General features: G+C 39.7%; 2 protein-coding genes across 18 annotated transcripts in view; one reads left to right on the forward strand and one right to left on the reverse strand.

The window, feature by feature from the left end:
- Positions 1-10452, reverse strand: part of BTD (biotinidase) — a 40849-nt gene extending 30397 nt beyond the window's left edge. For 2 of the 5 annotated variants that reach the window (XM_086398404.1, XM_086398198.1), the window contains exon 1: positions 10049-10452. Coding sequence is in view for 1 of the 5 variants with exons in the window: in XM_086398117.1 (XP_086254243.1) it covers positions 7055-7065 (11 nt within the window). In the remaining 4 variants the exon portion in view is untranslated. Of the gene's footprint in view, positions 1-7054; positions 7141-9858; positions 9943-10048 lie in introns of those variants that run through there. The other 3 variants (XM_086398278.1, XM_086398353.1, XM_086398117.1) reach the window with 3 other exon arrangements.
- Positions 9898-25798, forward strand: part of HACL1 (2-hydroxyacyl-CoA lyase 1) — a 40651-nt gene continuing 24750 nt past the window's right edge. For 4 of the 13 annotated variants that reach the window (XR_015162876.1, XM_086397939.1, XM_086397194.1 and 1 more), the window contains exons 1-9: positions 10239-10412; positions 10602-10706; positions 13434-13474; positions 14657-14737; positions 16221-16293; positions 17219-17296; positions 18108-18202; positions 19726-19838; positions 21233-21368. Coding sequence is in view for 8 of the 13 variants with exons in the window: in XM_086397194.1 (XP_086253320.1) it covers positions 10323-10412; positions 10602-10706; positions 13434-13474; positions 14657-14737; positions 16221-16293; positions 17219-17296; positions 18108-18202; positions 19726-19838; positions 21233-21368 (812 nt within the window). In the remaining 5 variants the exon portion in view is untranslated. Of the gene's footprint in view, positions 10014-10238; positions 10413-10480; positions 10707-13433; positions 13475-14656; positions 14738-16220; positions 16294-17218; positions 17297-18107; positions 18203-19725; positions 20373-21232; positions 21369-25798 lie in introns of those variants that run through there. The other 9 variants (XR_015163041.1, XM_086397571.1, XM_086397853.1 and 6 more) reach the window with 7 other exon arrangements.

The raw sequence follows: 25798 nt of genomic DNA on the forward strand, positions 1-25798 counted from the left end.
TCTATACTGTATTGGAGGTCTTAGCCTGTGCAATAAGATAAGAAAAAGAAGAAGTATATATGCAAAGGAGAAATGCAGATGGTCCACAAGCACCTGAAAAGATGTTCAACATCACTAAACATCAGGAAAATGCAAATCAAAACCACAATGAGATATCACCTCATACCTATCAGAATAGCTAGCATCAAAAAGAATACAAATACAAACGTTGGTGAGAATGTGGAGAAAAGGAACCTGTGCACATTGTTGATGGGAATGTAAATTGGTGCAGCCACTGAGGAAAACAGCAGGGAGGTTCCTCAAAAAATAAAAATGAAACTAGCAAGTGATCCAGCAATTTCACTCCTGGGCATAGATATAATGCTAATTCGAAAAGACACACGCACCCTAATGTTCACAGCAGCACTGTTTACAATTGCTAAGATTTGGAACCAACCTAAGTATCCGTCAATAGATGAATGGACAGAGAAGACACACAGAAAGCAATACTACCCAGTCATATCAAAGAATGAAATACCTTACATGTGCAATCTAAAAAACATAAAAAACTAGCAGATATAACAAAAAAGCAGCAGGCGCATAGAGACAGAGAACAAACCAGGGGTTACCGCTGGAGAGAGTGAAGAAGGAGGGGGCATTAAGTGGTACAAACTATTATGTACAAAGTCAGTCACAAGGATATATTGTACAGCAGAGGGAACATAGCTAATATGTAATAATAACTATGAATGGAGTACAGCCTTTAAAAAATATTTTAAAATAATTGAGGAATGTTAAAAAATACAAAATATAGAAGATATAAGGACAAAAAAAAAGACACAGAACTTTCATGAATATGACATGCTTATCAACAAAGTCACCCAAGAGAATCTATGAGCTAATTATAATTAACAAGAAAATATAGTAAAGTAGTTAGATTTTGGACCAGCACATGAAAATTAATTGCATTCTAATACACTGACCCCTCCAAAAAAACTAGAAAATGCAAATAACCAAATAGTAAGATACTTAGACATAAACATAATAAAAGATTTTTATTAAAGATTGAGGAAAAATAAAATAAATGGAGAGATATATATCATGCTTATGTTAAAACAGACTTAATATAAAGATACTGTTCTATCCAAGTTAATTTATGAACAATGTAATTCCAATTAGAATCTCAGAGTATTTCATGGAACTCGATAAACTGATTTTATAATTTACACAAAAGAGAAGGCCAAGAATAAACCCAGTGGCAGGATAATGGCCCCACAGAGAGGTTCACATCCCAATCCCTAGAAGTTGTGAATATGTGGAAAGGGGGAATTAAGTTTGCTGATAAACTGACTGAAATAGGGAGATTACCCTGGATTGTCCAGGTAAACTCAGCGTAGTCACACAGCCCTTAGGAACAGAGAAGCAGGAGAACCTGAGTGAGTAGGACTTGGCCTGACACTGCTCACTTTGAAGATGGAGCCAAGAATGTGAGAGGCCTCCCGAGGCTGGAAGGAGAAAGGCGTGGATTCTCCCCTAGAGACTCCAGAAAGGAATGCGGTCCTGCCAACGCCTTGATGTTTTATCCCAGTGAACCCTGTGTCAGATGTCTTAACTACAGAACTCTTAAAATGATAAATTTATGTTGTTTTAAGCCATTCAGTTTGTTACAGCAGTGGCAGGAAACTAATTACATTAGGTGAGATGGTTTCAAAATGACAAAGTAGAACAACTTATCCTACCAACATAAAGGCTTATTTCAAAAATGTAGAAATTAAGATAGGATTGGACTGGATTGGGGTAGGAAAAGAACAGAGAGTCTAGAGACAGGCCAACATGCATGGCAACTTGATAAATAACCTTATGGATCACTGGGAAAAGAATGAAGTACACTATCAAAGATGCTTGGACAACAGGTATTTTAGTAAACTGACTATAAAAACGGCTAGAAATTCTTCTCTCTTTGTTCATGTTCCTTTATCATGAAACACTAATGCCATCCCACTCAGAGTCTTAGCTCCACCTGTAATGCACTTTGGCTAATGGGATGTTAGCAAACGTAGGCACACAGAGGCTTTCACGGTGGGATTTGTCCCCTTTTGCAAACTGCTGCCAAACAAAGAAGCTCAGGGAAGCTTACTGAATGATGAAAGATACATGTGCAGTGAGGATAAGCCTGCCACCCCTGGGGATATGCAGTCAACCTCCAGGGGCAGAGTGACCTTGCTAACTAGCAACTGACCACAGATAATGAAGAAGCCCAGTTGAGCCCAGCCTCACAGGATTACAAATTAAATAAGTGGTGGTTGCTTTAAGTCACTGAGTTTTAGAATGGTTAATTACACAGCAAAATCTAATTGATATAGACATATTATGTATCATTTGGGGAAAAAATACTGAATTGCTACTTGTCATCATATATAAAAATCAATTTCAGGTAGACCATGAAGCTTAAATACATATATATATATATATATAAAAAACATATATATATAATATTTATAATACTTGTAAAATATACATATAAATATATATATAAATACATTTATATATATAAAACCTAAACTTTAAATAAAAACACACCAAAAAAATTCCTTACAACTTCAGTTTAGGGAAAGTCTTTCTCAAGCAAGATATGAAGAGATAAAACATAAAGGAAAGGAACTGTCAGTTATGGGAATTCCCTGGTGGCCCAGTGGTTAGGACGTCACACTTCCACTGCAGGGGATGTGGGTTCAATCCCTCATTAGGGAACTAAGACCCCATAAGCGGTGCAACTCAGCCGAAAACAAAGGAAAATAAAACAGAATAATTGTCAGTTGTGACCACACACCAAGAAAACCACAAAATTCTGTACATCAAAAGTAACTATGTGCTATGTGCTAAGTCGCTGCAGTCCTGTCTGACTCTTTGCAAACCATGGAACGTAGCCTGCTTTCTCTGTCCATGGGATGCTCCAGGCAAGAATACTGGAGTGGGCTGCCACGTCCTTATCCAAAAGGAACTATAGACAAAGTTAAAAGACAAAGAATAAGCATCCAGAATATATTTTTTAAAAATCTATAAAATAAATAAGAAAAAGATAAACAATAAAGAACAGGACAAAAGATATAAACAGGTAATTCACAGAAGAAACCCCAAGGATAAATCCAAACACATAACTGTGTTAGGTAGTTAAAACAGGAAAAAGGAGTCCAGAATGGTGGTGGCTAGAAGACAAGGAAGGGAAAAGCCCACGAAAATAGAACAAAGGAAGGTCTGAGGACCTGAGTGAGGACCTCAGGTAGAACAAACAGCACTCGTGGCTAGCCCAGTTTACACAGGGCAGGCCCAGGGTGAGGAAAAGACATATAAAAAGAGGAGCCAAAGGGCTGGGGGTCTCTCTCCCACGGGCGCGCTCCCTCTCTCTTCCCTTCACGTCTTTTAGGTCGGTATACGCTCACACCTCGAGGATGTATTTTCCTTTATTTTCTAAATAAAACTGAGCTGTAACACGGAGCTGTAACACTGTAGAGAGCTGTGACACACTGAGGGCTTTAACATCCATTGCTTCAAATTTTTGTTGTGATGAGACAGAACCAAGGAAATCACACATTCCCTTGACAGGATGCTCCAGGCAAGAATAATGGAGTGGGTTGCCATATCCTTATCCAAAAGTAACTATAAGCAAAGTTAAAAGACAAAGAATAAGTATCCAGAATATATAAAAACATCTATAAAACAATAAGAAAAAGATACACAATCAATAAAGAACAGGACAAAAGATATAAATGGGTAAATCACAGAAGAAAACCCAAGGATAAATCCGAATATGTAACTATGTAATCTATATCTGTGTGTGCGTGTGTGTGTTAGTTGCTTAGCTGTGTCCGACTCTGTGCAACCCCATAGACTGTAGCCCACTAGGCCCCTCTGTCCATGGGATTCTTCAGGCAAGAACACTGGAGTGGGCTGCCATTTCCTTCTCCAGAAGGAACTATAGATAGAAAGAAAGTGAAGTCGCTCAGTCGTGTCCGACTCTTTGCGACCCCATGAACTAGCCTACCAGACTCCTCCATCCATGGAATTTTCCAGGCAAGAGTACTGGAGTGGGAATCTATATCTAGATATGGAAATGGAAATGAAAATCCATTTCACAACTATAAAATTGGAAAAAAAAATTTTTAATTCCACAATTGAGGATGCAGAAAAAGGGGAGTTCTTATATATAGAAGTCAGGGGTATAAATTGGTACAGGAAGTTTAGAGATCAATTTTTCTAGTAAAACTGATGATGACCTGCCCAAGTTAAAGCAGTCATCTAGCTAGAGGAAACCACACATCTTGTAAACAATGGGGGGGTCCTTGGACAGACAAAGAAAAGCAAGAATCTAACCAGACTAACAGGAAACTACACGTTGGGGGTGGTAAGTGTCCTGGAGGCAGACAAAGAAAGGTGGGAAAAGGCAAGAATCGCCAGTGTCTGAATGTAACCTTCTGTTCACTATGCCCTCATTACAGTAAAATTAGCCTTGCAAATAAGATATTCCCATCATGCACCAATGCCATGACATTTCTGATTAAGGCTAAATAAGGACAGAAATGCCTCTTCCCTAAGGAAGGCAGAGCTAGGAAGAAACTCAGAGAATACAATGATCCCCAGACCCCTGCCTCCCCAGTGAATGTTCTATCCCTTCATTTCTACACTCCATAAACCAGCCTGCCAAAGAAACTCAGTGCAGTTACTCACCTGAGACTGCCTGCTCTTGCCTTGAGAGCATCCTTTCCCTTAAATAAATCCTCACTTTGCTTTCATGACCTTCCTAGCTCATCTCTGAATTCCTTCTGCAACGAAACAAGAACCTACCTTCTGATAACACCTCTAGATACATACGCATACAAGTTCACTCATACGCACAAGGAGACACGCAAGAACGTTCAGGGAAAAATGCTTATAACACCAAAAAGCTTAAAACAACCCAAATGCCGTTGCCTAAAGAATGGACATGTGGGAATGATAAACACTGAAGTCAAGTAGTGGTCACCACTATGGCACGGGGGCAGATGTGATGGGGGAGGAAACACAGACTTTGCCCTATTTGTAATGTATTTCTTAAACTAGGGCCGGGTACCTGGGTGTCTATTAATCTCTCTTCTTATTCATGTGTCTGAAAGATGTCATAAATGACATTAAGTATATATATATAAAACATATAAAATCAAAAATATAAATTATAAATGTATAAAAAAGAAAGTGAATAAAACAATACATCACAGCTAAGCTGTAAACAGAAACTCAAAGGTCACAATGCAGAAAAAAGTTTAAGGGCTTGCGTTCCTCATCATGAAGATGTCCCTCACCTCGGGTTATACCTCAGTTCAACTCCAAACCCTGGGAATCATTCAGAGTTTACCCTGGAGCTGACACAGACTAGATTAGAAGCAAAAGAAAACAGTACAGGGACCTCCCTGGTGGTCCAGGGGCCAGGACTCTGTGCTCCCAATGCAGAGCGCCTGGGTTCACCCTTTGGTCAGGGAACGAGACCCCACATGCCGCAGGAAGATCAAAGGTCCCATGCAGCAGAACTAAGACCTGGCACAGTCAAACGAGTAAATGAAATAAGTTTTAAAAAATATGATACAATATAAAAAGCTAAAGGAAGGGGCTCAAATGAAGGCTGGTGGTGAAACAGAAGAAACACATGAAAACAGAAAACATTTTAAACACCTATAACCATGTTTCATAGGTGAGGGCTGCTGATGCCCTAGCCCACAGACCACTCCCAACTGTGGAGTTCCAGCATATGGAGACATTCTATATTACGACTTCTAAGCCATCTGAAATAAACCACTTATGTCCTCACAGCATGACCTATAGTTGTCACCATTTCTGGTGCATTTTCCAAAAAATAGACACCTTATCAGTGATCTAATAATTGCTGATGTCAAACCCCATATTTGTTTAAAACAAAACAAAGCTCCTTCAGTTTCTGCCCCCGGAGTGCTTCCACTCCAGTTCTGGGTCTTGCTGAGTCTCATTGGCATTAAAAAACAAAGCAAAGGTGAAGAGCCTGCAGACCAAGGGCAGGGATCCAACCACTCTCTATGTCACACAGCAACTGGGAAAAACTCCCAGTCCCTGTCTGCCAGTGACAGCCATTAAATCTGGCCCTGCTGGTTCAATAATGAAGTTGCTTCTCACTGGCTTCACTTCAGACCTATTTCTGAGATTCGGTACAGTTCATAAGCTTAATGAGAAGCAAACAAAATTAATTTAACCTGCTTTATTCAAAGAACCATTTGATGTAGTTTTCAAGTTTGGTTTAAAAAAGAGTGTTCTACATAGACTTCCTTTTGGGTTATTGTTGCTTTTGTTTGTATTTAAGATACTCAGTTTCAGTTTTCTCCTCTGTTTCAGTCAATTTTATTTTATTTTCAGCCATTCTATAATGCATCATGCTGCTGCTGTGGCTGCTGCTAAGTCGCTTCAGTCATGTCCGACTCTGTGCGACCCCACAGACGGCAGCTCACCAGGCTCCCCCGTCCCTGGGATTCTCCAGGCAAGAACACTGGAGTGGGTTGCCATTTCCTTCTCCAATAATGCATCATAAATAATCCCAATTCATTTCTTCACACAATAACCAAATACTTCACATTTTGATAAAATATGCCTACGAGAATATTTCTTACAGGTTCAGTTAGTGTTATGCTTTCAAATAATCACATGGGTTTTCAGTGTCCTTGTTAGTTTACTGAAGTTAAAACACAATATCATAATTCTGGGGCCTAAGAAGTTCCTGGGCTTCCCCGGCAGCTCGGTGGTAAAGAAGCCACCTGCAGTGTAGGATCTCAGGTCTCGAGCTCACAAATAGAGTAACCAGTATGAAAACTCTCTGATGACTGACTCTGCTCTTTGGATAGCATGTTATCATTACTCCACCCTTTTCTTTTAAAAAACAAACAAACTAGACTTACTCCTCCTTTGGCCTCCTTCCACCAATAAACAAGGCAAAACAAACAAAATTTCAATAAAATATCCAACAAATAAAATTCCATGCCTACCACCAATTTAAATAGTAAACGACGTGGTTAATGCTTACAGTGTCTGCATAAAGGCCTTGGATAAGTTACTGAAGAATCCTGGAATCTGCTCACTGCCATTGGATTGAAGGCAGTTGCTCCAAGTGCCTGCAAATCTTGGAGGGAGACTCTCAGTACTTCTGCTGAATCATGAGACCCAAGTTCACCATGGAATGTTATGCCCTGTACTCAAAGGTGTAAAGGTGAAACAAGTTTCAACAGACTCATCGACTTCTCCCCCAGCTAAAGGGCAGAGTCTACTCAGTTGAGAATTTATCCTTTTGCACAATGTTAATCTGAATTCAGGGGGTTTGTTCCAATTCATAGTTCAGTTTTCACACTATACTGAGTGATTCTGTCAGTGAATCTTTTGGGACACTAGTGAACCCAAGTCCATGAACTGACTAACCACCACCTACACATTCTGTGCTATTAATGTCAAACTAGCCTTGAACCCAAAAATCCAAATTAAGCATCAGTATTTGATAATAGGCAAGCACACGTTTAATTATTAACTCATGCGTGCAGCATGAGTATGGAGCTGGTGCTTCTCAAGTCAGGCTGCAAATCAAATTTAGATAGCAGCTTTAAAAAAAACACAGGTGACTAATTTGTCCTAAGATGCTGATTCAGAAGATGTGGGGTAGGCCCAAGCAACTGTATATTTAAAAAAACTTTCCAGGAACTTCCCTGGTGGTGCAGTGATTAAGACTACTTCCTGGTTGGTGAACTAATACGCCACATGCTTGACTGTGTGCTATGTCGCTTCAGTTGCGTCCGACTCTTTGTGACCCCATGGACTGCAGCCCGCCAGACTCCTCTGTCCATGGGATTCTCCAGGCAAGAATACTGGAGTGAGTTGCCATGCCCTCCTCCAGGGGATCTTCCTGACCCAGGGATCGAACCCAGATCTCTTACATTCCCTCATTGGCAGTCAGGTTCTTTACCACTAGCCCCACCTGGGAAGCCCAAGATTCCACAGGATGCTGGGGAACGAAGCCCTCAAGCCACAATTACTGAGCACTCCCGCTGTAACTAGAGAGAAGCCCACATGCCCACAACAAGGAAGCTTCATGGCGCAACCAAGACCTGACACAGCCAAAAATAAATATTTTTAAAAATAAAAGGCTTTCCATGCAATTCTGATGCTTGGGGGTAGAAACTGTCACATAGGTGCTGACAGAAACAATCCCACACGATAGAGAGATGAAGGGTCAATGCTTCTCAAACAGGGGCAGGGGACATTGTGCCAAGGATTATTCAAAGACACACAAAGAACATTTTGTGTTCAAAGTTGGCATCTTTCCGGAATGCCAACTTTCATAGGTATTTTAAAATGTCATTTGTATTTCGGTGGCTACAAGTGTCATTTAAGAGCTGTACATTTAAGTGTATGTTTACCTCAATTAAAAAGATCACTTTTATATTAAAATATGGGCAGATTCTGGAATACAATGCAAGATCTGCTTTTATTTTTTAGATGAACTCTAAAACTTTAAAGAAATCTCCCTCTTAGATGGGCTACATTAGGCTGGGTCCCCATACCCAAAGATGCAGCCATTCTCATTCCTTTGCTTAGAGTGGGAGTTAGGACTTGAAATGCAAGGGGAAACCTTTTTGGAAGAGCTCCAGGAGTTTAGGAATTCTTTCATTTCCAAAGTTTCTCATTCATTTCATTACCCAGGACCCACTCTCCTTGCTTCCGGCTTCTTTGCCTGTTTTAAGCCGCTCAGTTGTGTCTGACTCTTTGCGACTCCATGGACTGTAGCCCACCAGGCTCCTCTGTCCACGGGGATTCTCCAGGTAAGAAAACTGGAGTGTATTGTCTTGCCCTCCTCTGGGGGATCTTCCCCACCCAGGGATCAAACCCCTCTCTTCTGTGTCCTGCATGGGCAGATGGTTCTTTACCACTAGTGCCATCTGGGAAGCTGCTCTGGTTTCTTTCCTTCCCACATATTACTAGTCTTTCTGCTTTAAAACACTTCAAATCCTCAACAACTTTAAGTTCCACTCTTCTTCATGATGTGAGAAGTTCTGTTTGCTACTAAGCAGGTAGTCTAATGCCCCTGAGGCCCTGGCATCATGAACCACACACTGTAAAGACATTTTCACTAAAAAATGCATTTTAAAAGGTTGTCTTCCTGTGATAAACCATGATAGAAAAGAGTATGAAAAATAAGTGTGTACGTAGAGGCAGAACTGAATCACTTCGCTGTACAGCAGAAATTAACACTGTAAATCAATAAATACTTCATCACATTTTTTTTTTTTTTTTTTACAAAAAGGTTCTCAGCTGCAGGAGCTGGTTATAATGAGAGGCTGACTCTGAAGATTCAAAACTCTCCCCACCATTTCCTGACTTCACTGTAAAGGCAGGGTGAAGGGTTATTAGCAACGATTACAGAAAATAACCGTTAGAAGTTAACTAGGCTCAAGGGGCCCTTCTTATCTCTTGTGGCCAAAGGGCGGAAGGGTGAAGGGAGCGCAAGACGTCTGGTCCAATGGCTCTGGGCAAGTTACTTCAGCTGTCGCTGGGAGATTCGGTGTCGTAGTCTAAGTTAAAGAGTACGCATCCGCCTACGGATTTAACTAGTTGGCATTTATCTTTAAGGATTGCAAAGTTACGAACGTATCCATCAAATAAGCGTGTACGTCAAAGCCTAGAATACAAGGGGACAAGGGGACAAGGGGACACGACCACACAACGCAAAAAAAAAAAAGCCGCATCGACCAAAATCTGGCGCCAACCCACCACTGGCGTCCCAGCAAAACCCGCGCTCAGCCCCGGAACCACGCCCCTTTCTGCCGCGGCCCCGCCCCTGACCTCGCTTCCGCCGAGCTCTGCGCAGGCCCCACCCGCCCTGCTGCGGGGCGGGGCCGCGAGTGCGCGCCACGCCCCCTTCTGCAGCGGCCCGCGCCTGCTTCCCCCTCCGCCCAGACTCTGCGCAGGCGCCACCCGTTCCGAAAAGGCTCTAGGTGGTAGGCTGAGGCCCAAGACCCCACTGCGGGCCCACCTCTCACGCGCTCGGCGGAGGCCTCCGCCTCCTCCTGACTGACGCTCCGCGGGTTCCGTGAAGGGCGGGCCGGGGAGAAGGGCCGGCCCTGACAGGAAAGAGTGTTTACCCGGCGCCTCAGCGCCAGTGGGCTGGCTGCAGCCCCGCTCCCCCCCCTCTTTAAAGGAGCCGATCGCTCCCCTCGTCCCTCAGAGGAGCGGCCTCACGGTTGGTGTCCTCAGGGGTGCCTTGACAGGGTGACTCCGCGCTAGCCTGCTGTCCGCTGCGGTGGAAGATGTCGGAAAGTAACCTGGCGGCGCGCAGTGACGGGCTCGAGGGGCAGGTGTCCGGGGCGCGAGTCATCGCCCAGGCCCTGAAAACCCAGGTGTGAGACCTGCCAGCCGCAGAGAGCCCTACGGAAGCCCGACGGGGCCGCTGCGTTGTCTTGGAAACGGGAAAGCGGCGGGATGGGGAGGTGGGCAGAAGGGAGGTTTGCGGGAGGTTTTCTTTTTACCGCCTCGGTAGGGCGGGCTGGGGTCCCGGCCTCATTCCTCTGCTTTTGGCCGCCCCCCAGGACGTGAATTACATGTTCGGCATCGTAGGCATCCCGGTGACCGAAATCGCCCTTGCTGCGCAGGAGGTGGGCATCAGATACATCGGGATGAGGAATGAGCAGGCAGTAAGTATGGACTCAGAGCCCAGCGGGTTCTCGGGGATGAGTAACAGTGATGACAGATAATTGACTGCAAACAGTAGCTGCTTACCGCTCACTCCTCTAATACTTTACGCTTATCAATCACAACGCTCCTGGGAGCCAAGACCGATTGTTAGTCGTCATTGCAGATGAGAACAATGAGGCTCCAGTTAAAAATAAATAAATATAAAGTAAAATTATTAAAAGAGAGATGACCCCCCCCCCCCACACACACACACAGAAGTGAAGAAACTTGCTCAAGGAGACAGCTGGTATTGGCGGAACCAGGATTTGAACCCAGGTGTTCTCGTTCTGGAGTCCTTGCTCTTACAACTACAAAGTATGAAGCTCTGCCAGGTCTACAGTGTCAGAATCAGAAGGGACAGTCACCTGGTCTGAATCCTGGCCCCCTGTGCTTCATTCCTATAACTAGCTATTGTTGTGTGTCTGTTTCTGTGTATTATTTGCCTCGTCTGACTTCCCTATTAGGATGTGAGTTCCAGGGGGTCACAAATACGTATTTCTTCTTCCAACATCTGTATCCCCAGTTTATCCGTGGGGCCTGCCCATGATAGTACCTGCAACATGAATGGGGAAAGGTCACGTCTCAGGTTGTGTAGTAGGTGGCTCTGCAAGGTGACAGGCATCACAAAGGATAAAGCCATGACTGAACTCCAGAGATGTCCCAAGACCCAGGCCAGTGCTCATTCCACCTCATCACATTGCCACCGTTCTTAGAGGCTTATTTGGAAGCCCAAGAAAGGAAGTTAGGACGTTTTGTCTCCCCGTCTCATTTCTTCCTAAAGGGCATTTAGCATTTTCCCAGGTTATCTTTTGTGTTTAGCACCTTCCCCCTCTTTTATAATGAGCTGGAGTACAGTTTAAAAATAAAAACTAACCATATGAAGGCCATAAAGGAAATTTCAATACATCTCCAAGCAAGGATTGAAAATATACAGTATGTGTGACCAGACCATGTGGAAATAAACTGGAATTTAACAACAGGAAGATGGAAAATCCCCAAACATTTGAAAATTCAATGCATTGTAAATATTTGAAAAGATTAATTAAGATCAATAAACTTCACAGCAGGTTGATTAAAAGAGAAAAAATATATAAATTACCAGTATCAAGGATGAAGAGGGAGATGTCACCATCAGCCTAACTAACCAGTGGGGTGAAGAAGAAATCCCAATGGAAAATGGAAAACATTTTGAATTTAATGATGATGAGAAAATGAGATCTCAAACATGTGAGCAATAGCTAAGCAGTTCTTAGAGGAAATAGTTTTAAATGAATCTCTTAGTAAAGAAGATCAAAAATCAGTGCCCTGAACATGCATTTTAAGAAGCTAGAAGAAGGAAACCAAAGTAAATCCATCAAAACCACTATGAGGTACCATTTCACGCCAGTCAGAATGGCTGCGATCCAAAAGTCTACATGCAATAAATGCTGGAGAGGGTGTGGAGAAAAGGGAACCCTCTTACACTGTTGGTGGGAATGCAAACTAGTACAGCCACTATGGAGAACAGTGTGGAGATTCCTTAAAAAACTGGAAATAGAACTGCCTTATGATCCAGCAATCCCACTGCTGGGCATACACACTGAGGAAGCCAGAATTGAAAGAGACACGTGTACCCCAATGTTCGTCGCAGCACTGTTTATAATAGCCAGGACATGGAAGCAACCTAGATGTTCAGCAGATGAATGGATAAGAAAGCTGTGGTACATGTACACAATGGAGTATTACTCAGCCATTAAAAAGAATACATTTGAATCAGTTCTAATGAGGTGGATGAAACTGGAGCCTATTATACAGAGTGAAGTAAGCCAGAAAGAAAAACACCAATACAGTATACTAACGCATATATATGGAATTTAGAAAGATGGTAACAATACCCCTGTATACGAGACAGCAAAAGAGACACTGATGTATAGAACAGTCTTTTGGATTCTGTGGGAGAGGGAGAGGGTGGGATGATTTGGCAGAATGGCATTGAAATATGTATAATATCATATATGAAACGAATCGCCAGTCCAGGTTCGATGCACGATACTGGATGCTTGGGGCTGGTGCACTGGGACGACCCAGAGGGATGGTATGGGGAGGGAGGAGGGAGGAGGGTTCAGGATGGGGAACACATGTATACCTGTGGCGGATTCATTTTGATATATGGCAAAACCAATACAATATTGTAAAGTTAAATAAAAAAAAAGTAAATCCAAACTGAAAGTAGTAAAATGATAAACATGAGAGTGGAAATCAGTGGAGGAGAGAACAAAGGAACAGTAGAGAAAAGCCACAAATCCAAAAATTGTGTCTTTGAAAAGATCAATAGATTTGGTAAATCTCTAGCAAGACTGATAAAGAATAAAACATAAAAAGCACAAATTATCAATGTTAGGAATAAAAAATAGGGCATTCCTATTGATCCTGCAGATGTTTAAGCAATTATAAGATGATATTATGAATAAACTAGATGATATGGACAAATTCCTTGAAAAACTAAATATCAGATTTAGATACTTAAGTGATTATCTGAAAGGTACAGATAGAAGATTACTTGTTAAAATGAAAAATATTCCATTTTCCCCTTATTGAGAGTAAATTACTACATACATACTTTATACATGTATAATACTTATTACTTAACATGATTTAGTACTATAAAAGTTCCAAAATGCTTCAGTCCCAGTGTTTTTTCTTTGTAGGCTTGCTATGCTGCCTCTGCAGTTGGATATCTGACAGGCAGGTAAGCTCAAGTCTATGTTTTATTTCAGCTTCTTTTTTAAACTTGAGTTGTAATTAACATGTAGTATTAAATTAGTTGTAAGTGTCCAACATAGTGATTTGATATTATTATACATAATGAAATGGTAACTACAGTAAAACCAGCTCCCATCTGTTACCATACAAAGTTGTTATATACAGTGTTATTGACTGTGTTCCCTATGCTGTACATTTCATCCCAATGACTTAGTTATTTTATAGCTGGCAGTTTATATCTCTTAATCCCCTTCACCAATTTTATCCATTTCTCTACCCACCTTCCCTCTAGCAGCCACCAGTTTTTTCTCTGTGTCTATGAGTCTGTTTTGTTTGTTCATTGTTTTGTTTTTGAGAGTCCACATATAAGTGAAATCATATGGTATTTTATTTTCTCTGATTTATTTCACTAAGCATAATATCCTCCAAGTTTATCCATGTTGCCACAAAGATTTCATTCATAAGATTTCATTCTTTTTTATTGCTAATATTTTATTGTGTGTGTGTGTGTGTGTGTATAAATACCCAGGATGGAATTGCTGGATTGTATGATAGTTCTATTTTTAGTTTTTTGAGGAACCTCCACATTGTTTTTCATAGTGGCTGCACCAATTTAAAGGCTGTCTTAAATAGAGGTTGCTACTTTATAAATTGAAACTGGTAGGCTGAATTGTATGGAGATACCATTTTCTTCAGTGCTTTAAGCTTAGAAAGTCATCTAGGGTAAAGCATTCAAGTTCAACTTAAAAAACTGGAGCAGAACACTACATTTCAGGATTACTTTCTGTCAAAGACCAATTTACATTATATATTTACTTGTTAAGAAATTTTTAAAAACCACCTTTTTTTACATACAGAAGTACACTCAGTAGTCAAAAATTTGCTTCTGTATGCAATCACCTTGATTTAGCCCAAATATAGTAGCAAAATATGAAGTTTAGTGAAATACAGTGTGAGGATGGTAAATACCTTATTTCTTGCAGGAAGACTGATATCTTTTTTTAAAAAACTAATTAAAAAATATTCTGATAATTGCTTTACAGCTGTAGTAAAGACCTATGTACCCCTCCTTGGAAGTCCAGGAAGATTATGTTCCACCCTAAAGCAGTATGAATCAAGTAGTACCTTTGACCTGCTTTTAATGTAATCAATTCTGTTTTGCTTTCAGGCCAGGAGTCTGCCTTGTTGTTTCTGGCCCCGGTCTTGTCCACAGTTTGGGCGGTATGGCAAATGCAAACATGAACTGTTGGTAATTAGATTCTTATTTTTATTATTATTATTACTGAGTACTTAGATTAGTATTTAGTAATTAGATGAGTACCAGATTAGTACTGGTAATTAGATTATTATTATTATTATTATTATTACTGAGAACACTTTCCTGAAAATATCAACACATGATTTTATCCAGTGGAGAACCACTGCTCTGTGGTGGGAAGACGAGGGGTCATATGCTTGAGGAAATGACTTAGTGAAAAATTAAGAAGAGTGTTAGGAAGAAAATTAAAAAACATGGATAATTCTTTTACCTAGAGAAAAACACTTAATATTTGGGGATGAATATGTGTATATTCCATATCTATATATGTAAGTGAATGTGTGTGTAAGTCTCTTTAAGTGAAGAATTGTTTTTTAAAGATCCCAGCTCAGTCTGCAAGAATGTATTTAATTTTTCACCTTGTCTTGCATAACCAGCAGGACAGTTGAAATTGTATTTATTGAGTTGGTATTATAAACAGATTAGTTGCTCTTGTCCTTAATCCTGGTTCTTAATCTCTGATTCTTTACCAGTACAATCATGTTAAAGGGGGCTGTGTCTTTGTCTTTTTCAATAATTTAATTTATATCTATTTGGTTTTGACTGTGTTGGGTCTTTGTTGCTGAGTGGGCTTTTCTCTAGTTGCAGTGGGTGGGCTTGTCATTGCATTGGCGTCTCTCGTTGGGAGGACAGGCTCTAGGGCACGTGGATTCAGCAGTTGCAGCACATCTGCTCAGTAGCTGGGGCTCCCAGGCTCTAGAGCACAGGCTCAGTGGTTGTGGCACACAGGCTTAGCTGCTCCGCTGCATGCAGGATCTTCTTAGATCAGGGATCACTCCTGCGTCTCCTGCATTGGCAGGAGGATTCTTTACCACTGAGCCACCAGGGAAGCCCAAGGGGGCTATATTCTGTTCAATTCATACAATGTTTAAATTTCCCATGGGAAGGGCATTATTTTCTTTCTTGCCATGTGTTTCTTTCAGGTCCTTCTTTGCTTTCTTCCTACACTTTCTTATCAACTTCAGTGTCTCATAATTTTTAAATAACTTTAGCTTTGCTATCTTTTATTTCTCCCTGAGAATTTTATTGCTGAGGGATTTTTCTCATCATTCTGCCATTTCCAAATAGACTTAGTTAGGAAAGTGCAGGAAAAAAATGTTTCCTTCTCTTAATCTCGAGAATAATAGGAATAGCATAACAATTCATTTTATATCATCACCACCCAGAAGTTTTAGCATCAGTATCCAGAAGAGGCAGGGGAGAGAGGGGTATGGAGAAAAAATATTTACTATAAATTTCAGATTTTTCTGAAATTGAGGAAGTGTTTTCTCAGACCAAGATGTTTCCTAAATCTTTTTAAATTAACAGTTTTTTAAGAGAAAATGTAATTCTCTTTCTTTTTTTAACATTCACTGAGTGTTTTCTATTCTCTGGGCACTTGTTGTAATTCTCTTTTAAAAAATTAATATTTCAGGCCCTTGATTGTGATTGGTGGTTCCTCTGAAAGAAGTCAGGAAACAATGGGAGCCTTCCAGGAGTTTCCTCAGGTACCCGTCTCTAAGATCTTCCCTCTGTAGTATAATTATACTCCATTAAGATATATGGGGAAGAAATTAAAACTTCTATCTGCAAAATAAACACATAAAATAGAAATACCTGAGATAACTTAAAAGGTGATTTTCTTCAACTACAGGAAACTCTCAATGTGAGTGTTAAGAAAGCTTAGGCTCTACTTAGCAATCTTCCAAGAAAGATAACCTTTTTGACAGAAATTTAAACTCAGAAAATAAGTTCTTTAAAGAAAATTCAGGAATAAAAATGATTTGGGACTTTCAGACTTTGAGGAAGAGAAAAGTTGAAAGGAAAAATAAGGAAAAATCCCGCTCACACCTGCGGGACTAAAACTACCAACTGTTCCATAGATTTTATACCAAAAAGTACTAAGACAAACAGTTTCTATATAATGCTTCAAAGCACACTAAATAGTGAAAAATTAGCAGTACTGAATTTATGCCAAACAGCATAGCAACAAAACATATAACTGGAAAACTGGCAGAAATGTAAAAATAGATTATTATTATTATAATGAGATATAACAGATAAAGTTGTGTATCCCTGGTGGTAGAATTTCTGGGTCCAAGGATATTCTTACTTACATTTTTAGGAGATATTGTCAACTTCTCTCCCCATTTATTTTCTCACCACAGTTTATGACTGTTATTACCTAACTTTTTCATTTTTGCCAATCTGAGAAATGAAAATGGTGTCTTGTTTTGATTTTCTTCCTGAACTATACCAAGGCAGATGTTTGATTGTGCTTTGCAGAGGCTTTTAAGAAACAATCCAGATAATGCATTTTTCTCCATCTTTCCTCTAAACATAATAGAATGTAGTGACTCAACATTTCGTCTTCTTTCAGAAGAGTAATGTGATACATGCGCTTATTTTAAGTGACTTTCTTTTCACGTATAGGTTGAAGCTTGTAGACTATATAGCAAGTTCTCTGCCCGGCCAAGTAGCATAGAAGCTATTCCATCTATTATCGAAAAGGTATAGTATTTAATTACAAGCTGTCTAGGTCCACTGGTTTTTCTCAGTTGTTTATACCTGTGTTACTTTTATTCTCAATAGAGACAAAAAAATTTGGAGTATATCATGCAGTTAACAATGATATTGATAAATAGCTACATACATTTTAATATTCACTATCCTTAACTTACTGAAAGAACCACATAAAAGAAATTTTTTGGGAGGATTTTTTCCTATACTTTAGTTTTTAATTTTTTAAATTATGGAAAAGTAGAAAGAAAGATAAAATGAAACCCTCAGTGCCCTTTCTCTTATACTTCTGTAAGATTATTTTTGAAAATTAGTACTAATGCATATAAGACCGTCTGTTAGTTGATTAAGCAGTGTATTAATAAATTGTGTGATTTTACATTTAAGCTGTTTCAAAAGCCATGTATTAATAGAAACCATCTGACACGTATTACAGCATCACAGTTTCTGAAATCTTTGGCAAATCATTAAGATTAGAAAGTAGGTGAAAGTACATGTTACAAAAACTTGGCAGGCAGAACCTAGTAGATAATTTCTAGGACTAAAGCGTAGTGAAAAATGAATTTTAAAGCCCTAAGTGAGTACTTTCTTATGTCTCCCCTTTGAAACAAAAATATAGAATCAATAGAGTGCATTTCAATTTTAATTAAAATTGCTTATTTCTAAGGATGTTGCATCAACTAAAGATGTCAAGAAAAATTAAAATAGTATTTATTTCACAATTTTAAATTATATTTGAGTAGGATGTGATAATGAGGATTGAGATTTTTTAAATTTTTTCTTCCGTTTGTAATGAACTTAGGCAGTGAGGAGCAGTATTTATGGTCGTCCAGGCGCTTGCTATGTCGACATACCTGCAGATTTCGTGAGCCTCCAGGTGAATGTGAGTTCTGTAAAGTAAGTAATAGTTAATCGGAGTTCTTTCTCAATTATGTTACCGTAGGCTTACCCTTCTAAAAGAATTTACCTAGCAGCTTATAAATTACAATTTTCACTTGTCTTAACTTTTGCAGATTTGGTGATTAAATTGAATCCTGGCCAAAGGGCTTAATTCTCTTAATTAAAATTGTATTATTTAAGAATTACCTTGGGGTTTAAATACTAAGTCAAATACTTGGAGCTTCCCAAACTCATTTGAAATTATTCTTCCAGTAACCATAAAAATTTAATCCTCATATAGTGTGGTTATTTAGAGTCTTTATGGTTGATATAAATCAAGAGTTGAAATGACTATTGAGAAATTACTATAACTCAGCATAAAAAATTTTAATCTGTCTCTGTGATTTAAAAATAGTTCAACACCAGATGTTACTATGATTTGCCAAGTCCCCTTATTCCGTACATAAGCACTGAGTGAACAATAAGTACAACAAACTGGTAAATAAGTCACCCGGTAAGGTTGGCTACTTGGATTAATGCATCACCCTGAGTGCCGTTTAGCACATTTCTGCCGTCAGGGACTCGGTGGTCCTCCAGTGACTACTGAGATACAGCAGGCATTTCTGTTCACTCAGGATACCAAGTCTGGCTTCCATTTGGGAGTCAGTCAGAAAGGGTGTCGATTTCTTATAATTCCTGAACATGAAGATCAAAATAAGATTATTGGGTTTGCAATTTTTGTAAAGACTTGAATGTCCTTTTTTGGTATTATATTCCCAAGTTTTGTATAGTATGATGTTTATTGATTAGGGTAAATGAAATAAAACACTGAGGATTTGGTGTCTAGAAATAACTATGATCATTTTAATATTTCTTTTACTAATGCATATTGTGGTACTAAAATGTGGACTTAGTGAGTGGTAATATAGTGAGGTAGGTAAAGCATGGACTTTGGAGACAGAACAACTTACTTCAGCCTAGTTGCCACACACCATCCAGGGATCCTGGGCAAGTTACTTACTTTCTGAGGAGTTGTTTTTTTCCCCCTACAGTAATGAAATGGATGTAATGATAATACCTAATCTTATTATTTTGAAAATTAAATGAAAATACATGGCACATAGTATTAAATATTAGGATTTGTTTTATTATTTCAACCACAATAACTACCACTTCATTGCAAAGTCATTAGCTCTGTTTTCCTGTTAATGAATTGCTTATTTGGCTATTAGATGATCTTAGGGAATAAATGTTGATTTATCAGATTTTATAGATATAATGGTTATATAGGAAAAAGTGTTTATCTTTTAGTTTTTAAATCTTGCTGCTATAATCTTCTTTAAAATGGCTTAGGAAGAAATGTATATGTGTGTTTATGTGTGTACAGGTGAAACAAATGTAAAATATTAGTAGTGGCCTACAGGGTGGGTATATGCAGTTTATTATACTATTTTTTCTACCTTTTTTTTGTATTTGATATTTTCATAATAAAAAAGTTTAAAATTTGGCATCCTTTAATTAACAGAGCTCTTTATTTCCAGGTATGTGGAGTGCTGTATGCCACCTCCTATTAGTATGGCAGAAACCTCTGCTGTACGCATGGCAGCATCTGTTATTAGGAATGCCAAGCAGCCCCTTGTCATCATTGGGAAAGGTAGCATTGAATGGAACTCTAAATCTTGCTAGGCTTTCAAAAGAATGCCGAATCTGTTTAGAACTTGTCCTCATTATTTGCTTCCCTGACGTCTCAGACCATAAAGAATCTGCCTGCGATGCAGGTTCGATCCTTGGGTTGGGAAGGTTCCCTGGAGAAGGAAATGGCAACCCACTCCAGTATTCTTACCTGGAGAATCCCATGACAGAGGAGCCTGGTGGGTTACAGTCCATGGGGTCACAAGAGTCAGACATGACTCAGCGACAACAGCTGGTGGACAGACCTGATCATCAGTAAGTGTGATGTGTGTAGAGAACTGAGGTGGGTTCTCGGGAGATAGCAACAACGTTCTTGTTTGGTGATGTGGAAAACAATTCAGAAGAGATGATGCTGTAGCTGCCCAGTGGAAAAAGACATGGGTCACTGGTCACGGAGTGAACACAGAGAATCCAGGTAGTCCAGGAAGAGGGAACCGAATGGACCAAGATATTGAGGCAAGAAGAATACAAGGAAGTGTTCTGGATTTTTTAAAAAGTAAATATTTTTCATCCTGCATGGGTGAGAAAAGATTGTAATGTATTTTTATAGGGGTGAGCATTACACGAATCTGAATATACTACACCATTTGCTTGGATTCAGCAGAGAATTATAAATACTGGATGTGGAGTAATATTTACTAACTCTGAGGAAGAGCATAAAGTTAAATAGCTAAAATGACAGCCTTGGTAACATGAGAAACGAAATCATTTCTGTATCCAAACAAGGAGTTGTTTCTAGTGCCATTGAGAGTATAAGACATGGTTATTCCTACAGGCACGTAACTATAAATAAACAAATGGTGTGACTGCCTCGGGGTTAGTCCTGTTGCAGTCACTGGATTATGGAACCTGCGAAGTGATCTACAGAGCTTTAGAAACTTAGGCTCCTTGTTAGAATTTCCATACATAGACTAGGCAATGTGCAGTCCTGGTTGGCTGGTGGTGGGGAGCAATGTGTGAGGTTGCTTTTACCTGTCAGAGCAAGGTCTTTGCTTTCCCACCTGCACCTCCCAGTCTATGTGTGTTCAGGTAATTGTTAGTGGTAGTAATTCAGGAGGAACAGCATAGAACCGACAATTAAGAACAAGAAGAGTGGAAGGTGCAACTTTTGTTTGTGGGTAGACATACTTCAGAATAATTGATACTATTACTTGGCCAGGGGGAGGGAGGAATTAGAACTACTGCCTTCTTAAACATTTTAAAATACCAAAGATAAAAAACTGTAAGTCACCATTTGTTTCGAGTTTAAGCCCTGAGCAGGAGAATCTTTGAGAAGTTCTGAAAGCAGTCTCACATGAACTCTTGTAAGTGTCTGGAGCTTAACTGCATTGTCCAATACATTTGGATTTGTTGTAGGTGCTGCTTATGCCCACGCAGAGGAGAGTATCAGGACGCTGGTGGAGCAGTGTAAATTGCCGTTTCTGCCCACCCCCATGGGAAAGGGTGTTATCCGTGACAACCATCCAAACTGTGTAGCTGCTGCCAGATCCAGGTATGGGGCAACTCCAGATTTTAAATACAATAGCTTGGCAGATTTCAGGCTCATTTAAATTAGTTTGTGACTTGAATGAATCTAGTAGAAGTTCTGAAAGAATCACGTATTTTTAAGCATACCCGTTTCTTTTTACTTTTCAGCACTTTTAATGCTGTTCTGTATCTTCTGACCCTCGTAATTTCAAATGAGAAATCTGTAGTCATTTGAATCTCTGTTCGCCTATATGTAACACTATCTTGTTTTTCTGTGGCTGCGTTCAGAATTTTTTTTTTTTTGTCTTTGGTTCTCAGCAGTTTGATTATGATGTGTTTGGACACATTTTTTTTAAAATTTATCCTCTTTGAGATTTTCTAATCTTCTTAAATCTATGCATTGATATCTTCACCAAATTTGAAAAGTTTTGACCATTATTTCTTCAAATATGTTTTTCGGCACCAGTCTTTTTTTCTGGAGTAACACAAGATCGTTGATATTGTCCCAGAGGTCCCTGAATAAGTGTTTCATTCTTTTTAATCCTTTTATCTTTTTTATATTTCCTCTTTCTCTGCTGAGAACTTTAAAAACTTATTTATTTATTTATTCATTCATTCACTGATTTGTTTTTGGCTGTTCTGGGTCTTTGTTGCTGCACACAGGCTTTTCTCTAGTTCCAAACCAGCCGGGGTTACTGTGGAGTCCAGGCAGTGTGGCTTGCAGGCTTCAGGAGGTGAGGTGTTTGGGCTGAGTAGTTGTGGGGCACGGCTTAGTTCCATGGCATGTGAAATCTTCCCACACCAGGGATTGAACCCGTGTCTCCTGCATTGGCACGTGGGTTCTTAACCACGGGACCTCCAGGAAAGTCCTCTCTGCAGAGAACTTTTATCTTCCCACTTATTTGAAAAGTATTTTTGTTTACCTTATGGAACATAGTCATAATAGCTGATTCAAAATAGGTTTACTAATTCTAACATCTGGGTCATCAGTACAATTGGTGTCTATTCCTTATATTTTCTTCTGAAATTGGTTATCTTTTGTGTGTGTGTGTGTTGAGTAGTTTTTGACTGTATCCTAGAATTTTGAATACTATGTTGTGAGATTCTAGATCATATAGAAATCCTCTGTAGAAGGTTGATTTTGTTTATTTGTTTAACAGGCAGTTCACTCGGTTGCTTTCAGACTGCAGGTCCTATCTCACTCACTGTGGGCATAGTCCCAGGGTCGGTTAATCTCCAAGCTTCTGCTGTTCTCCTTTGAGGCTGCCCAATCGTGCCCAGCCCAGGGGTGAGCCGCAGCCCCCATTCTGGATGTGAACATGCTGGTTCCTATCCAGAACAAGGGATTTCCTTTCTCTCTTAGGACACAGCCCAAACCCTACTCCCATTTCCCAGAATCCCTGTTCCTTCCCCTTGCTGATACCTTATAGTACCATACAACAGGTGCTGCCTTTGAAGCAATGTAGCAGAAAAAAAAAAAAAGATGTTAAAAAAAAGGGACATGCCCCCATACTTTCCACACCACAGGGGCCTCTTTTCCCAGTTCCTCTTGCCTGAAAAATGAAGTTTATCTTGGGAATTTAGCTGCTTAGGACTGTGGTCCAGTGGTTAATGAGACTGTGTACTTCCAAGCAGGAGGCGTGGGTTTGATCCCTCATGAGGGAAGGTTGTGCATGCTGTGCGGTGTGGCTGAAGAAAAGAGGCAAAAAGACTTACTGCAGTGCTACTGTGCTGCACTCAGAGCACAGTTGGGAAAGAGACATAGAGAAAAAGAAAATTACAGAGCTTTTCCTCCATGCTTTCAGGCATTGCAGGCCCCTTTTCCTGATTTTCTGGCCAAAACACACTTTCTGATAGACCACTTATTTTAAAATTTCTTTATTTTGAAATATTATAAATATACAGATGAGAGAGTGATTTAGTGAGCACTGTGTAACCACCGGGAGACTGCCGGGAGCAACACCAATCACCTCAGGTACGCAGATGACACCACCCTTACGGCAGAAAGTGACGAGGAACTACAGAGCCTCTTGATGAAAGGGAAAGTGGAGAGTGAAAAAGTTGGCTTAAAGCTCAACATTCAGAAAACGAAGATCATGGCATCCGGTCCCATCACTTCATGGGAAATAGATGGGGAAACGGGAAACAAATCACTGCAGATGGTGACTGCAGCCATGAAATTAAAAGACGCTTACTCCTTGGAAGGAAAGTTATGACCAACCTAGATAGCATATTCAAAAGCAGAAACATTACTTTGCCAACAAAGGTCCGTCTAGTCAAGGCTATAGTTTTTCCTGTATGGTTTTCCTATGGATGTGAGAGTTGGACTCTGAAGAAGACTGAGCGCCGAAGAATTGATGCTTTTGAACTGTGGTGTTGGAGAAGACTCTTGAGAGTCCCTTGGACTGCAAGGAGATCCAACCAGTCCATTCTGAAGGAGATCAGCCCTGGGATTTCTTTAGAAGGAATGATGCTAAAGCTGAAAGTCCAGTACTTTGGCCACCTCATGCGAAGAGTTTACTCATTGGAAAAGACTCTGATGCTGGGAGGGATTGGGGGCAAGAGGAGAAGGGGACGGGAGAGGATGAGATGGCTGGATGGCATCACTGACTCGATAGACGTGAGTCTGAGTGAACTCCGGGAGTTGGTGATGGACAGGGAGGCCTAGCGTGCTGCAGTTCATGGGGTCGCAAAGAGTCAGACACGACTGAGCGACTGATCTGATCTGATCTGATGTAACCACCACTCCACTTCATCTAATATCAAATATGTTGTTGCTTAAGGTTATTTCTGAGAAACAAAATATGACAGATTTGTTTGTAGTCCCTGCATGTCTTACCTGATCCCATCCATTTCTTCCTCCCTCTCCACAGTTCACCGTTGTGCTACACTTGGTAATTTTCATGTTGTTATGCACACACTCAGTTAGCTTTGAGGATTTTTAAAATGTAATGTTTGCTGTTCAGCCTTTAATGTTACTCATTTAATGCTATTTTAATAGGCTCATAACTGTCCCTTTTTTTCATAATAGTATACATTGTATGGGCTTCCCTGGTCACTCAAACGGTAAAGAATCTGCCCATAATGCTGGAGACCCAGGTTTGATCCTGGGTTGGGAAGATCCCCTAGAGAAGGGAATGGCAATCCATTTCAGTATTCTTGCCTGGAAAATTCCATGCACAGAAGAGCCTGGTGGGCTACAGTCCATGAGGTCACAAAGAGTCCAACATTACTGAGTGACTAACACTCATACATTGAACAGGAGCCAAATTAATTATTACACTGTTTTCTTAAAATATACTTTAACTTGGGTTGAACTGAAATTTATCTTCATTCTTGTTGAATTTTAAGAAGGTAATATTAATGACATTAATAATGTAGAAAAGATTGTAAGGGGCTATAAATAATTGTATCAAGAATTTTATGGGCTTTGGAGTATCTATAAGCAAATCTATCTCTCCATTTCCAGTTTTTATGTGTTTGTTAAATTGGACCACAGGACCAAAGCAGTATATAAGGATAGTTTTTTTGACCATATAGTTAAAATAATAGCTAAATTTCTGTGAAAAATAGCATAAACCACTACAGAAAACAAAAGCAAAAGATCCTCTTTGGGCAAAAGATAAGAAAAAAGGGAAACAGTCAAGAAGTAGAAAGAACAAAACCTATGGCAATTATGATAATAAAAATTATCCTGCAAAAAGGCAGAGACTTTCAATTGGATCAATAATAATGATGGTTATATGTATCATTAGAGCCACAGCTAAAAATGATACAATGTAAAAACAAGCAAAGATGTATGAGGTAAACAAAAGGGAAGCAAGAGTTGATAGCTCTGTTACTATCAGAGTGGATATCAAAGTAAAAATAAAAAGCAAGTTACATTGACAAAAATATTAGGATATTAATATGTAAAACTTACAAATACACTTGGTGTAATATTTTTTGAAAGCAGTTTGGAAAAGTGAATCAATCATCGTAAAAATACCTGCTTCTAGGAATCAATACGAAGTGGTCAAATAAAGATATACAACCCAGACTATTAATAGCAAAGAAAATATTTAGCAGTTGAGAAGAGCTGAAATAAATTTGTGTCCAACAAAATGTGTATCTTTTAAAATTTGTATTTAAGAATAACTTAATAAGAAAGGAAAGCATATGGTAAGCAAAAGTGCATGAGACAGTATTTAGTATATAAGCTCAACTATTTAAAAATATACATGCGTAGAAAAAAAAGTGAAAGTAAAAGTCTCTCTGTCGAGTCCTGCTCTAGTCCATGGCCTTCTCCAGGCCAGAACACTGGAGTGGGGAGCCTTTCCCTTCTCCAGGGGATCTTCCCAACCCAGGGATGGAACCCAGGTCTCCCGCATTGCAGGCAGATTAAAGACTAATGAAAATATGCCAGGATATTAATAATAGTTTATAAGTTGATAGTAATATTGGGTAATTTTGGCT

This window comes from Bos grunniens, chromosome 1 (assembly GCF_055505025.1).
Source record: "Bos grunniens cultivar Pamir isolate PY7600 chromosome 1, Bosgru_T2T1.0, whole genome shotgun sequence".
Taxonomy (NCBI): Eukaryota; Metazoa; Chordata; class Mammalia; order Artiodactyla; family Bovidae; genus Bos; species Bos grunniens.